This window comes from Vicia villosa, linkage group LG2, assembly GCF_029867415.1.
Source record: "Vicia villosa cultivar HV-30 ecotype Madison, WI linkage group LG2, Vvil1.0, whole genome shotgun sequence".
Classification (NCBI taxonomy): Eukaryota; Viridiplantae; Streptophyta; class Magnoliopsida; order Fabales; family Fabaceae; genus Vicia; species Vicia villosa.
In genome coordinates this window covers 155,770,939-155,782,862 of record NC_081181.1, presented here as the reverse complement: position 1 = coordinate 155,782,862, position 11,924 = coordinate 155,770,939, and the positions used below count along the sequence as shown (strand labels likewise).

Sequence of the window (11,924 nt, the reverse complement as noted above, 5' to 3'; positions counted from 1 at the left end):
TTTTAGTTGGATGTCAATATTTTTAAGCAAAATTTTTAATTTATTTTAAAATAAATATTATAAAATAATGACATTGCATTTCATGGATAAATGATGGATAGTGAAATGTTCATCTAAAAAATATAGCAAACACTTTCATACTTTTGAACTCTTTTCGCAACCTAGAAGTGGGACCCAATGTTTGTAGCTGCTTCACATACGTCAAAGATGGGGTGCCCGCCTAAACACTTCTCCCACGGCATCTACACCACTTATTGAGTACTATAAATAAATTGTGTGGTGTGGCAACATTTTCAGGTAATAGAATTTGAAAACACAAAATACATTACTAATCACTCAAATTCAATTATGGATGCATGCAAGTTGCAATGGAGAATTGTAAGTAGCCAATTCAAAGATAAAAAAGTAGCAACCAAAGATCTTTCTTCTGCGGTTGTTCAAGCTGTGATTACTCGTCGTGAAAAGTTTAAGTTTAAGTTCCCTCAATTAACCACTACTTATATACCCTTGCCGATACCCTTGATAGAGAAGGACTTGCCGATACCCTTGATAGAGAAGGACAATGAAGTTATTCTAGAGACTGAAGAGAGTACCAATTCCGCTGGAAAATTTGGTAGGTTTGGTGGAACCTTTGTACCTGAGACAATTATCATGTCCTTGAACCACCTTGAAGCTGAGTTCAATAATGTTATCCGTGATCAAAGTTTTCAGGTAATTCATTATTATCACAAAATTCTTCACTAATTTTAATTAATTAAAGTGTCGTTAATTAATAGTTCTTTTTTTGTTTTCACAGGCAGAGCTAACAGCAGCATTAAGGGACTATGTTGGCAGAGAAACACCTCTATACCATGCTCAGCGGTTGTCGGAGTACTACAAAAGCAAGAATGGTGGCAAAGGGCCAGATATATACTTAAAAAGAGAAGATCTCAACCACACTGGATCTCACAAGATGAACAATGCTCTTGCACAAGCTATGATTGCCAAGCGCATTGGTCGGAAAAGTGTCGTTACTGCCACCGGTTCCGGACAACACGGGCTTTCAACAGCTGCTGCATGTGCAAAACTTGGTTTGGAGTGCACTGTCTTTATGGCTGCAAAAAACATGGACAGACAGTCATCTAATGTGCGGTTGATGAAGCTGTTAGGAGCTCGGGTAATCTAAATTCTAAATATAACCTTTGAATTTTACTTATAATAAAAAAGAGCTTATAACTAATAGCTGATACTGCATGAGTGTTTTGGCTCCGCCGCTATAGTTAATATACCTTATTAATGTAAAGTGTAAACATGTAGGTTGAAGGTGTTAATGGAAGTTTCAAAGACGCGTCATCAGAGGCCTTTCGATATTGGGTGGAGGACTTGGAAAGCAGCTACCACATGACAGGTTCAGCAGTAGGACCACATCCATGTCCTACAATGGTTCGTGAGTTTCAGTCAGTTATTGGAAAAGAAACAAGGAAACAAGCATTGGAAAAATGGGGAGGAAAACCAGATGTTATAGTTGCAAGTGTTGGAACAGGATCAAATGCTTTGGGTATGTTTCATGAGTTTATATCAGACACAGATGTGAGATTGATTGGAGTTGAAGCTGCTGGTTTAGGGTTAGAAAGTGGAAGACATTCTTCCACTTTGGCTAAAGGTGAAGTGGGTGTTTATCATGGGGCTATCTCTTATTTATTGCAAGATGATTATGGACAAATTATTCAACCTTACTCCATTGCAGCTGGGTAAGTCACAGTCACACCAATGCATATTTTGGATAACATAAATTCATTATACAATTTAATATATGTTAGTATCATATTATATAACCTTATGAAATAATATATATTTTTTAAATTATTTTGTAGGATGGAATATCCAGGAGTTGGTCCAGAATTGAGCTTCCTCAAAGAAAGCGGTCGTGCAGAATTTTGCGTCGCAACCGATGAAGAAGCTCTTGATGGTATATTCATGTCTAAAACATAGAAATTATGTATATATTCATTTTATTTTGAAAAAAAAAAGTTATTTAATCAAACTATATACTCATATATTAACAGTTTGTGTACAATGAATTTGCAGCATACGAGAGATTATGCAAATTGGAAGGTATATTTCCTTCCCTTGAAGCCTCACATGCATTTGCTATACTTGATAAGTTGGTCCCTACTTTACCAAACGACAATATTAAGGTTGTTGTAAATTGTAGTGGGCGTGGAGATAAAGATGTAGATATACACTTTAATCGTAGGGTAGGAAATGATGGAAAATGACATTGTATTGTATTTATTCATGTGTATGCTACAGGTTAAGAGTAAATCAAAGTAGTCATGTTAGTTTGAAAAGTAGTTAACTTATCAAGTGTTTTCTTTTATATATATAAGTGTCTGTGTCATATTCATGAATAAAATGGTCAATTACATTTTCTCAAAAAGTGTTTTGTTTTAGATGTGTCTTCCTTCCATTGAGTTGTAATGTACATGTGGTATATGGAACTTCAAATTCCGGGTCCCAAATTAAAGGGATGCCGGATGCATGTGGACTGAATGGGGTGAAAAGATATGGCTGGCATGTGTAGTTCGAAACTAATTTAAGGAAAAATTATGCTAATTATATTTGTCCACAAAATGAGTCGGGGAAAATTGTTGTGTGTGAACAATAGGTCACATAGATAATGGAACACAGAGTCGAGATGAGGTAGCCACGATAAAATTTGAGTTAAAAGAGTCAAAATTTGGTATTGTAGGGGCAGTGAGTGAAAAAACATTTTCATAACCAATAGAAATTTGAGGGTGATTACATATTGACCCAAAATCTTAAGGTGATAAGTGTATGAGTCATCTCACTTATAAAGTGCTCAACCTCCATTATTCCAAGCAATCTGGGACTAAAAACTCACACTTGTACACAATAGTGTTTTAGGTCTCAGTTTTTGTGTAACACTTGTATAAATGCATAGGAGGCATCCTCATCTTTGATTGATGAAAGTTAATGAAATTGTTCATTCTCACCCTCAATTACCATCTCTCTCTCTCTCTCTCTCTCTCTCTCTCTCTCTCTCTCTCTAATTCTCTTCTATCTCACTATCTTCTTCTCCAAATACCCTAAATCCCCATTGTTCATCAATTGTGTGATTGTATATTTCAATATCTGGCATCAAGAGCCTCATTCTAATCCATAAACATCCGTTGTACAACATGAATTTTGTCTCCAATGATAGAGCCCCCACAAACCTACCAACCCTTGATGCGAAAAACTATGACAAATTGAAATTATGAAATTTTTATTAATTGAGGGTAGAATTGGAAAAAATATATTGAAAATTGAAATGAGTAATTTATTTTATGACACTATGTTATTCCAGGTGGGTCACTCATTGTAAAACAGATGGAGTACACCATAATATTTACTTGAAAATAGTCAAAGGTTTAGATGAGTTTAAGACAAAAAAGGAGAATATGTGTTTATTATTTATACAATCCCTACTCCACACTCTTTATTTCCCACTTATCTCTAGCAAGTAACCGTAACTTCTTTTCTTACATATTATTGTAGAAATAGACTTCCGTAGTTTATCGATCATTTTAAGTATCTCAGGATTCTTTTTGCAGTCATCTTGTGTGACACTCTTGGCTCACCCATGTATCAACTCACTAATCTGACTGCAAAATCTATATCTGGCCGACTATTACACACATACCTCAGATATCCCACAATTTGTTTGAACAAATTAGCATCGACCTTGTCCTCCTATCCATGTTTCTCTAGTTTCAGATTTAGTTTGACAGGTGAGGATGCAGGGTTTGAGTCTTCCATCTTGAATCTTGTTTCTTTGACATACTTTCTTTGATGTAGCATCATACCTTGATTCGACATTTGAAATTCCATGCCTAGTAAATATGACAGGTTTCCTAGATTCGACATTTCAAATTCCCTTATTGATGAGTGCTAAATTGTTGTAAATTTGAGTGTGAATAATTAGCACTCATCGGCTTAATTCATTTGTTTTACATCAATAAACCTCAACTTTAGTCAATATTTGGTATAGTTTACGTTATAGTGTATATATTGCGTTATCGTGTAAATATCATTGAGTTTAATTGTTTTCATCTCATTTTTGTAGGTATTCAAGCATTGATATTTATTCATAGTTAGATAGAGCATTGAATAAGCTTTCCAACGCTTCGAAACGGGTGCAAATCGGAGTTACGGTTCTCAAGTTATGGCCGAAACAGTGCAGAATTTTTACTGTTTCTGGTGTGTTCCGCCGGGCGAATTTTGGGCTCGCCGGGCGAGCCTGACTGACCAAAAAATGTGAAAAGTTGCTGTGTTGAGCCGCCGGGTGAAGCCATTTTGTCGCCGGGAGAAGCGGTGCTGACTGAAACACGTTTTAAGGGCCAAAAACACAATTTTTAGGTTATGGTTTGGGTATTTTTTGCTCCCACTCCATCACCAAACATTTTTTAGTTAGATTAGCTTAGAAAACAACTTCGGAGCTTGCATACGGATGATCCGGGGTGGACTGATCATCAATCGGAGCTGACAAACTGAGAGATTTTTGGTTCATTTCTCTTCTTCTTTGTGTATTTCTCTTTGGTTGGGTTTTGTATATGATTTAACTTTGAACTCATGTATATTTGTTGATCATGGTGTTATATAAAGTTTGCTTTACAAATATTTGTTGATTGTTGTCTTAGATTTTTGCTCTATGCTAGGGATTTGGGTTGTTTTAGAGATAGACTTCTTGAATCCTTATCTAGGATGATTATCTGTTAGTTTCTGGATTTTAGAGATAGATTTAGAGCTAACAATCTTAATGGGTGTCGAAGCTTAATGCTTTTGTGTTAGTTGTGTCGGTTGAGAGATCATCGATACGATTGATATGTATGTTTGTTGTGTTGTTGAGGTGTGCTAAGAGATCGTCGCCGAGATGATATAGTAGTTCTCTCTACTTTGGGTTAGAAATGACTTAGGGTGTGAGCGATGACAGATGACATTGATGAGTATTGTAGGTTGAGTGTAACTGGTCGATAGGTTTAAGTTTGTTGTCTTAGATTTTTGCTCTATGCTAGGGATTTGGGTTGTTTTAGAGATAGACTTCTTGAATCCTTATCTAGGATGATTATCTGTTAGTTTCTGGATTTTAGAGATATATTTAGAGCTAACAATCTTAATGGGTGTCGAAGCTTAATGCTTTTGTGTTAGTTGTGTCGGTTGAGAGATCATCGATATGATTGATATGTATGTTTGTTGTGTTGTTGAGGTGTGCTGAGAGATCGTCGCCGAGATGATATAGTAGTTCTCTCTACTTTGGGTTAGAAATGACTTAGGGTGTGAGCGATGTCGCATGACATTGACGAGTATTGTAGGTTGAGTGTAACTGGTCGATAGGTTTAAGTTTGTGAGAAGTAGATTATATACCAGGCTTGATAAGTCTCTTCTTTCTGAAAATGAATTCTTTTTGTGTTGATATTTACTTTTATGTTTTATGCTTCACCAATTTAATCCAAACTCATAATTGCAGAAACTGTTGAATGGCAATTCAATATCACTAATCTCTGTGGACACGATAATTTCCCGGATAAATACTTCCAAAACTTTTGTTGCTTGCCGCTTTACCGCTTCAACACTTATCATCAGCTTTTTGAACTTCGACAATTTTTTCCAAGTTATTTCCAGTTACCAGCAAGTTATCGACATATATGCATATAATTATTATATCTTGTGCCACAACCTAAACATATACACCATACTCAGATTTGCATTTGACTAATCCCAATTTGACTAAGTATGAGTTGATCTTCTTATTCCATGCTCTAGGTGCCTGCTTGAGGCCATAAAGCGCTTTGTGCAACCTATATACGTTCATTGTTTCCTCCTTAATCACAAATCCAAGAGGTTGTGTGAGATATACCTATTCATCTCAACATTAAGAAATGTTGATTTCATGTCTAAGTGAAATGTAGACCAACCTTGCTTGCATGCCAAGGCTACCACCAATCTGAAAGTTTCCAATATTGCGACAAGTACATATATTTCAGAGTAGTTAAGTCCTGCTCTCTGAAGAAATCCCCGAGCTACTAATATCTCCTTATGTCTTGTTATCTACCATCAATATTGTGCTTCAACTTGAACACCCATTTCGCTTCGATAGCTTTGGGTGTGTTGGCAATTTGACTAACTCCTATGTGTTGTTTCTTTCGATTGGTTGCAACTCTTCGATCATAGTTCACTTCCACTATTTATTGTTTAATTCCTTTCTAGGGATGATTGGTTCAACACCTACAAGTAAATCAAAATGAACTAATTCCCCATCTGGTGTTACTTCATCATCACTAGTCACTTCATAGTCTTGAAGTCTTGCTGGACGAACTTTAGTTCTTTAAGGACTTTGGCTTGTACTAGCCACACCCTCTCCGACTTTGACAGTGTCAGGAATATCAACAACTACTTTGACTTTGACTACAATATCGATAATTTCTTTGAATCCAACCTCATTAAGTGATTCGTCAAAGCCATAACTCATCAATGGCTTGTTAATTGCATCACCAGAATTCCAATCCCATGCAGAATTTCATCAATCACAATATCTTGAAGCATCACAATCTTCTCATTTATTGGATTGAATATCATGTATGTTCCAGTTTTATGATATCCTACCAGAATCATAGGTTCACTCTTGTCATCAAGATTCCTTCTTCTCGCATTAGGAATAAGTTTGTAACAAATAGAGTCAAACACCTTCAGATGACTCACTAATGGTCGTTTTCCATTCCAAACTTCTTCAGGAACCCTGTTCATCTATTTCTTTGTGGGACACATGTTCAGTATATAGAAAGAAGTGGTGATTGCTTCACCCCATTATGATTTTATTTCTTCTTTCTACTATTCTATTATGTTGAGGAGTATAAGTGCAACATTCACAGAGTTTGTCGGGCATCACAAGAGTTTGTCGGGCATCACAAGACTTAGTATACCCGTTACCATATCTTGAGTGATTAGTTGATTGAGCGACCTAAAGTTCAGATGGCCAAACCTCAAAAGCGAAAACCAACTATTCTTGTGGTCGACAACTGTTTTCAGACATTGTACCTCAGTCGAACTTATCATGGTCTTAAATGTCCTAATTTTCAACAGAGGAGATTTTAGGACCAAATTATTTTAAGTGTCGAATAGCTCCAAGGCTCCATCTTTCTTAATCATTGAGAAACCTTTTTTGACTAGTTGTCCAATAATTAGGATATTGCACTTAATTCCAGGTACATAAAGTACATCTTTGATCATATATTTTTCTATATTGCTCCCTTAAATAACTATGTTGCCAATACCTTTTACTTCCAATGAGCTATTATCTGCAAGTTTTACCTTGCTCTTCTTCGACTCATCGAGATCTGCCAACCACACTTTTCTTCCAGTCATGTGATTCGAGCAGCATGTGTCGAGGAACCAGGCCTTAGAGTCAACCTGCTCATATGGGACTGCACCAATGAGCACCAAAGCATCTGAATCTTGATGTTCAAGGTTTGCTCATTCGTCCTTGCCTTTTGTCGCTCCCTTGTATTTTTTGTACCAACAATTCTTCCCCAAGTGACCCCACTTTTCACACTTTTAGCACTACACTCCTTTTCTATATTCTTTGTCTTTTTATAGGAGTTTCCTTCTCCTCTTTTCGAGGATTCAAAAGCCCTATCATCGACCTTATACTTTTGAGGGTTCGACCAAAACTTCTTACTCTAAGTCTTGTCTCCTTTTCCTTTTGTTGGAACCACCATGCTTCTTCCATGTTTAAACTTGCAAGGCTTGAACCCATTTCCTCTCGATACACTACGCCAAAATTGACTTTTAGCATCACCCAAAAGACAACGCTTTAATGAGAAAGCACTGCTGTAGGTCTTTTAAAAAATTCGCTAAAAAAAAAGCGCTGTTACAGACAACCTTTAGAAAGCTCTTTTTAAAAGCGCTGCTAAATGCCCTACCTTAGAAAGCGCTTTTATAAAAGCGCTGCTAAAGATAACCTTAGAAAGCGCTTTTAAAAAGCGCTGCTAAATGCCTTAAATTCGCCCCACTTAAGAAAGCGCTTTCCCGTGAAAGCGCTGCTAGATCTTGTATGTTAGAAAGTGTTTTTTAAAAGCGATGGCTTAGGTCAAATTATAAAATTCAAAAATAAAATTTTCAGAACCCTATTCATTCATTTCTAATCGTTGCAATGTCTTCTTCTCCGACCGTACTTTCTTCTCTGACCGTTAACCCTAATTGTTTCTTCTCCGACCGTTTCTTCTCCGACGAAAACGAAAAACTTATTCACTAACACAACACTTTAACTCTTTTTTGTTTTCGTCTTCTCTCACTGACTGGTTGGTTATACCATATCCTAGGTTTTCATCTAGGTGTTCTTGTTTTGTTCAAATATTGAATCTTTTCGCTGACCCTTTTCTCAATTGTTTCCTTTTGTGTATCATGCAGGATTTTTTAGAACGAATTCTTCAAACATGATTGGAGGAGTAGAGAGGTTGTTCAGATTTTTCAGTACATATGTATGAAGTGGCTGTTGTGTTTAATGATTGGTATTATTGTTGGTTTTATTGGGTTTTGCAACAATCTTGCTGTTGAAAATCTTGTTGGGATCAAGTTTGCTATGGATTTATTTTATGTTCCTTTCATAATTATGTTCCTTTCTATTCTTATGTATTAATCTCCTTCTACAATAATACAACACTGCAACATACATACTCACTCTCACTTGTGATTTTGTGTTGATTTCATATTTGATTTTAAGTTCTTCTTTGCAGTTTTTCTCTGATCAAAATCGGTTTAGAAGCATTTAACTTCAACCTCAACATTGAAGCTATTAAGGTAAGATATCTTGAATTCTTGATTTTAAGGTTTTGTTAATTTAGGGGTTTTTTAATTACAAATTAGGATTGATAATTTTGTTAACTCTTAAATTTCAATTGATTTTGGTTAACTTAGATATTTGTTAACTCTTAAATTTTGATCAAAACTATACCTCCGTCGTTTAGTTGTAGCTTCTTCCTTTTTCCACTTTATTGGTGCCACATTGCCATCACCTGTTTTCCTTCTTCCTGTTTCACATTGCCATAACCTTTGCTTGATCCTCAACATTGTAGTTTATTCAGCTCACTCTTGAAATTAGGATTACTACATGTTTGATTTCAGCTTAAATTTAAGCTATGGAAGTTTAGATTTGTGTACTTGATTACTGGAATTAAGGGCTGTGTGTATTTGCTATTGATTTGGAATGTGAGACTCTATTGTTGTTTTGGTGGTTCTCTCATTGGAGATTTATTTATAGATAAGCAAATTAGGAGATATGAAGTGAAGAATTTTATAGTGGATCTTAGGTTTTCCTCATTAGTTAAGCAAATTTTTGTTAATTGTATTGAGTTGATTTTCTTGGTTTATGTTGCATCAGTTTGTGGTTTACTGAGTTCCATGTAGAATGAGACTCAAGTTGTCAATGGGTAAATTACCATTACTTGCAATTAATCTTCTCAAATCACGCACCTATATGTGAAAAACTTTTAGTGTTGATTTCCAGCTTATGTTTCGTCTCCTCAAATTGTTTCTGTTTATTGGAGTTGTTGTCATTCTAGTCTTAATGTTCACTCTACTCAGTTTTACATTTGGAGACATATTTGCAAGTCTTCAAGCATTTTTGCCAACAGGGTGGGCACTTGTACAGGTATTTTCTAACAACCACAACTTCTTTGTTTTAATGGATATATTGTGGCGCTCTATGTTTTGCATAACAAACCCCTGGTTTTTCTATTTATTTTTGTTTGTCTCATGTTGTTCGAATATAAAAAATAAGGTTCATTTTCAAGGCAATGAGTAATTAACTGAAATACATTTCTCTACTCAAATCTCAAATTATTCTTTTGCCAGCCAGTAGGAACATTTGTTGCTTCTCACAAAACATAAGGTTGGAATTTATATCCATCATTTTACACTATATCCAAACAGGCTCAAAGTTCTTTCTTTTACTCAATTCATGCTATTATTATAGAAGTTTCACTACTAACATATTTTGCTGTAAATGTAAAATTGCTTTTGTCTGATCATTTGGCATTATACATGACAGATAGCACAATCATGTAAGTCGTTCATAAAGGGCATTGGAATGTGGGGTTCTGTCAAAGCTTTAGCAAGAGGATATGAATACCTTATGGGGGTGGTTATCTTTGCACCAGTGGCCATATTAGCTTGGTTCCCATTTATAGTAGGCTTAGAATGATGAGAATGATGTTGGAACTTGTAGAATAGCTGGGATTGATTTAGTTGTTTAGGGATGATTTTCTTATTGTTATAATGTAATGTGAATTGGTTTAGTTGTTTTAGTCATGTTAGAAATATGTGAATCGATGTATATCTATTTTGGATTAATTGCGTACAATGGTATATAATGTAATGGTATAATTTATAATGGTTTTATGTATATTATCGAAATCGGTTCTTTGTTGAAATAACGAGATTACTGAAATAATGGGATTACGATTGTAAATTATAGGTTTATGGGATAACAATGGTAAATTACAGGTTCATGAAATAATGCTGCCAAACATGCAAGTTTAGAAATTAAAAAAATAATAGGTTTATTAAAAACTCTAACGAAAGCGCTTTTTAAGTAAAAGCGCTGCCTTAGGCCTATCTATGAAAGCGTTTTTTTAAGAAAAAACGCTGCCTTAGGCCTATATATGAAAGCGCTTTTTAAGAAAAAGCGCTGCCTTAGGCCTACCTACGACAGCGTTTTTGCCTAAACAAAAAGCGCTGCTAAAACCTATAGCAGCGCCACCTACAGCAGCACTTTTAAAGCCTAAAAAAGCGACGTCGTAGGTCTTTTATGGCATAGTGATAATCCGTAACTCACGTGCCTCCAACAAACCAACCATATCTTCCAGCTTCATGGTTTCAAGATTACTGGATTCTTGAATAGCTACGATAACGTGATCAAAGTGAGAGTTCAATGTAGGCATTGTCTTTTCAACTATCATCTTGTTAGTAAGGGTTTCACCACAACTTTTCATTAGATGGGCAAGATTCTACACCTTCGACACATAGCCTACAATCTTTTATTCTTCTCCCATCTGCAATAATTCATACTGCCTTTGTAGTGTCTACAACTTGACAGTTTTAACCTTCTCACCTCCTTCATAATACTTGACAAGAATATACCATGCGTCATTCGTCGATTCAATGTGAGAAATCATCAAAATTCGTCGCATCTACCGCCAACTGAATACAATATGTAACCTTGCAATCTTTCTTCTTCGCATCCTTGTGACTGGCTCTCTGAGCATCGATTGTGTTATCAACAAGCTCATGGACGCCATTGTTGACACTTCAACGGTTTCGTGAAAACTGAACAAAGACTTCATTTGCTTGCTCCATCGATTCCAATTTTTACCGTCAAGGAATGGAAGATAATTCAGAATGCCATTAGTACCATTCATCTTTGTAACGATTGATTAACAACCCACGATCTCAAAAATACGATCATTGACGTGTGTTTCTTGAAAATATGATCAAGAACCTAATCGGAGCTCTAGATACAAATTTGTTGATGTGTGAGACACTTTTAGTAAGAGGAGAGAGAGAGAGAGAGAGAGAGAGAGAGAGAGAGAATAAAGAATAAGGATTGATATTATTGAATGATAAAAACTGAATTACATGATGCCTATTTATATACAACTAAATAACTTATATACTAAGTAGCAAACCCTAAATCCTAACTAACTTTGGACTTGAGCTATTCAACTTGGATTATACTATCAACAACTCCTAGTTTGTAAATATTTGATAACCAGCTCTTTGAGGTAATAAATTGTTCATCAACATTCTCTAGACATAACAAGTATCAATGAAGAAGATGAAGAAGAAATAGCTAGCGAACAATAAAAAATTGACCACGATTGATACTA

The 11,924-nt window shown here is 35.6% G+C and overlaps 1 protein-coding gene across 1 annotated transcript; it reads left to right on the top strand.

Annotated features, from left to right (window-relative positions):
• Positions 1 to 292: 292 nt before the first annotated feature.
• LOC131647155 (tryptophan synthase beta chain 1-like) lies at positions 293 to 2,330 on the top strand. Its single transcript, XM_058917068.1, has 5 exons — positions 293 to 711; positions 797 to 1,156; positions 1,297 to 1,730; positions 1,854 to 1,948; positions 2,068 to 2,330. The coding sequence occupies exons 1-5, from the start codon at positions 349 to 351 to the stop codon at positions 2,256 to 2,258; spliced, it is 1,443 nt and encodes a 480-aa protein (XP_058773051.1). The 5' UTR covers positions 293 to 348; the 3' UTR covers positions 2,259 to 2,330.
• The last annotated feature ends 9,594 nt before the right edge of the window (positions 2,331 to 11,924 follow it).

Excerpts from the sequence above, each read along its gene's own strand:
- LOC131647155 (XM_058917068.1), top strand. The coding sequence starts at position 349 with ATGGATGCATGCAAGTTGCAATGGAGAATTGTAAGTAGCCAATTCAAA. Across the intron at positions 712-796 it reads TCCGTGATCAAAGTTTTCAG|GCAGAGCTAACAGCAGCATT; the intron begins GTAATTCATTAT and ends TTGTTTTCACAG. Across the intron at positions 1,157-1,296 it reads TGAAGCTGTTAGGAGCTCGG|GTTGAAGGTGTTAATGGAAG; the intron begins GTAATCTAAATT and ends GTAAACATGTAG.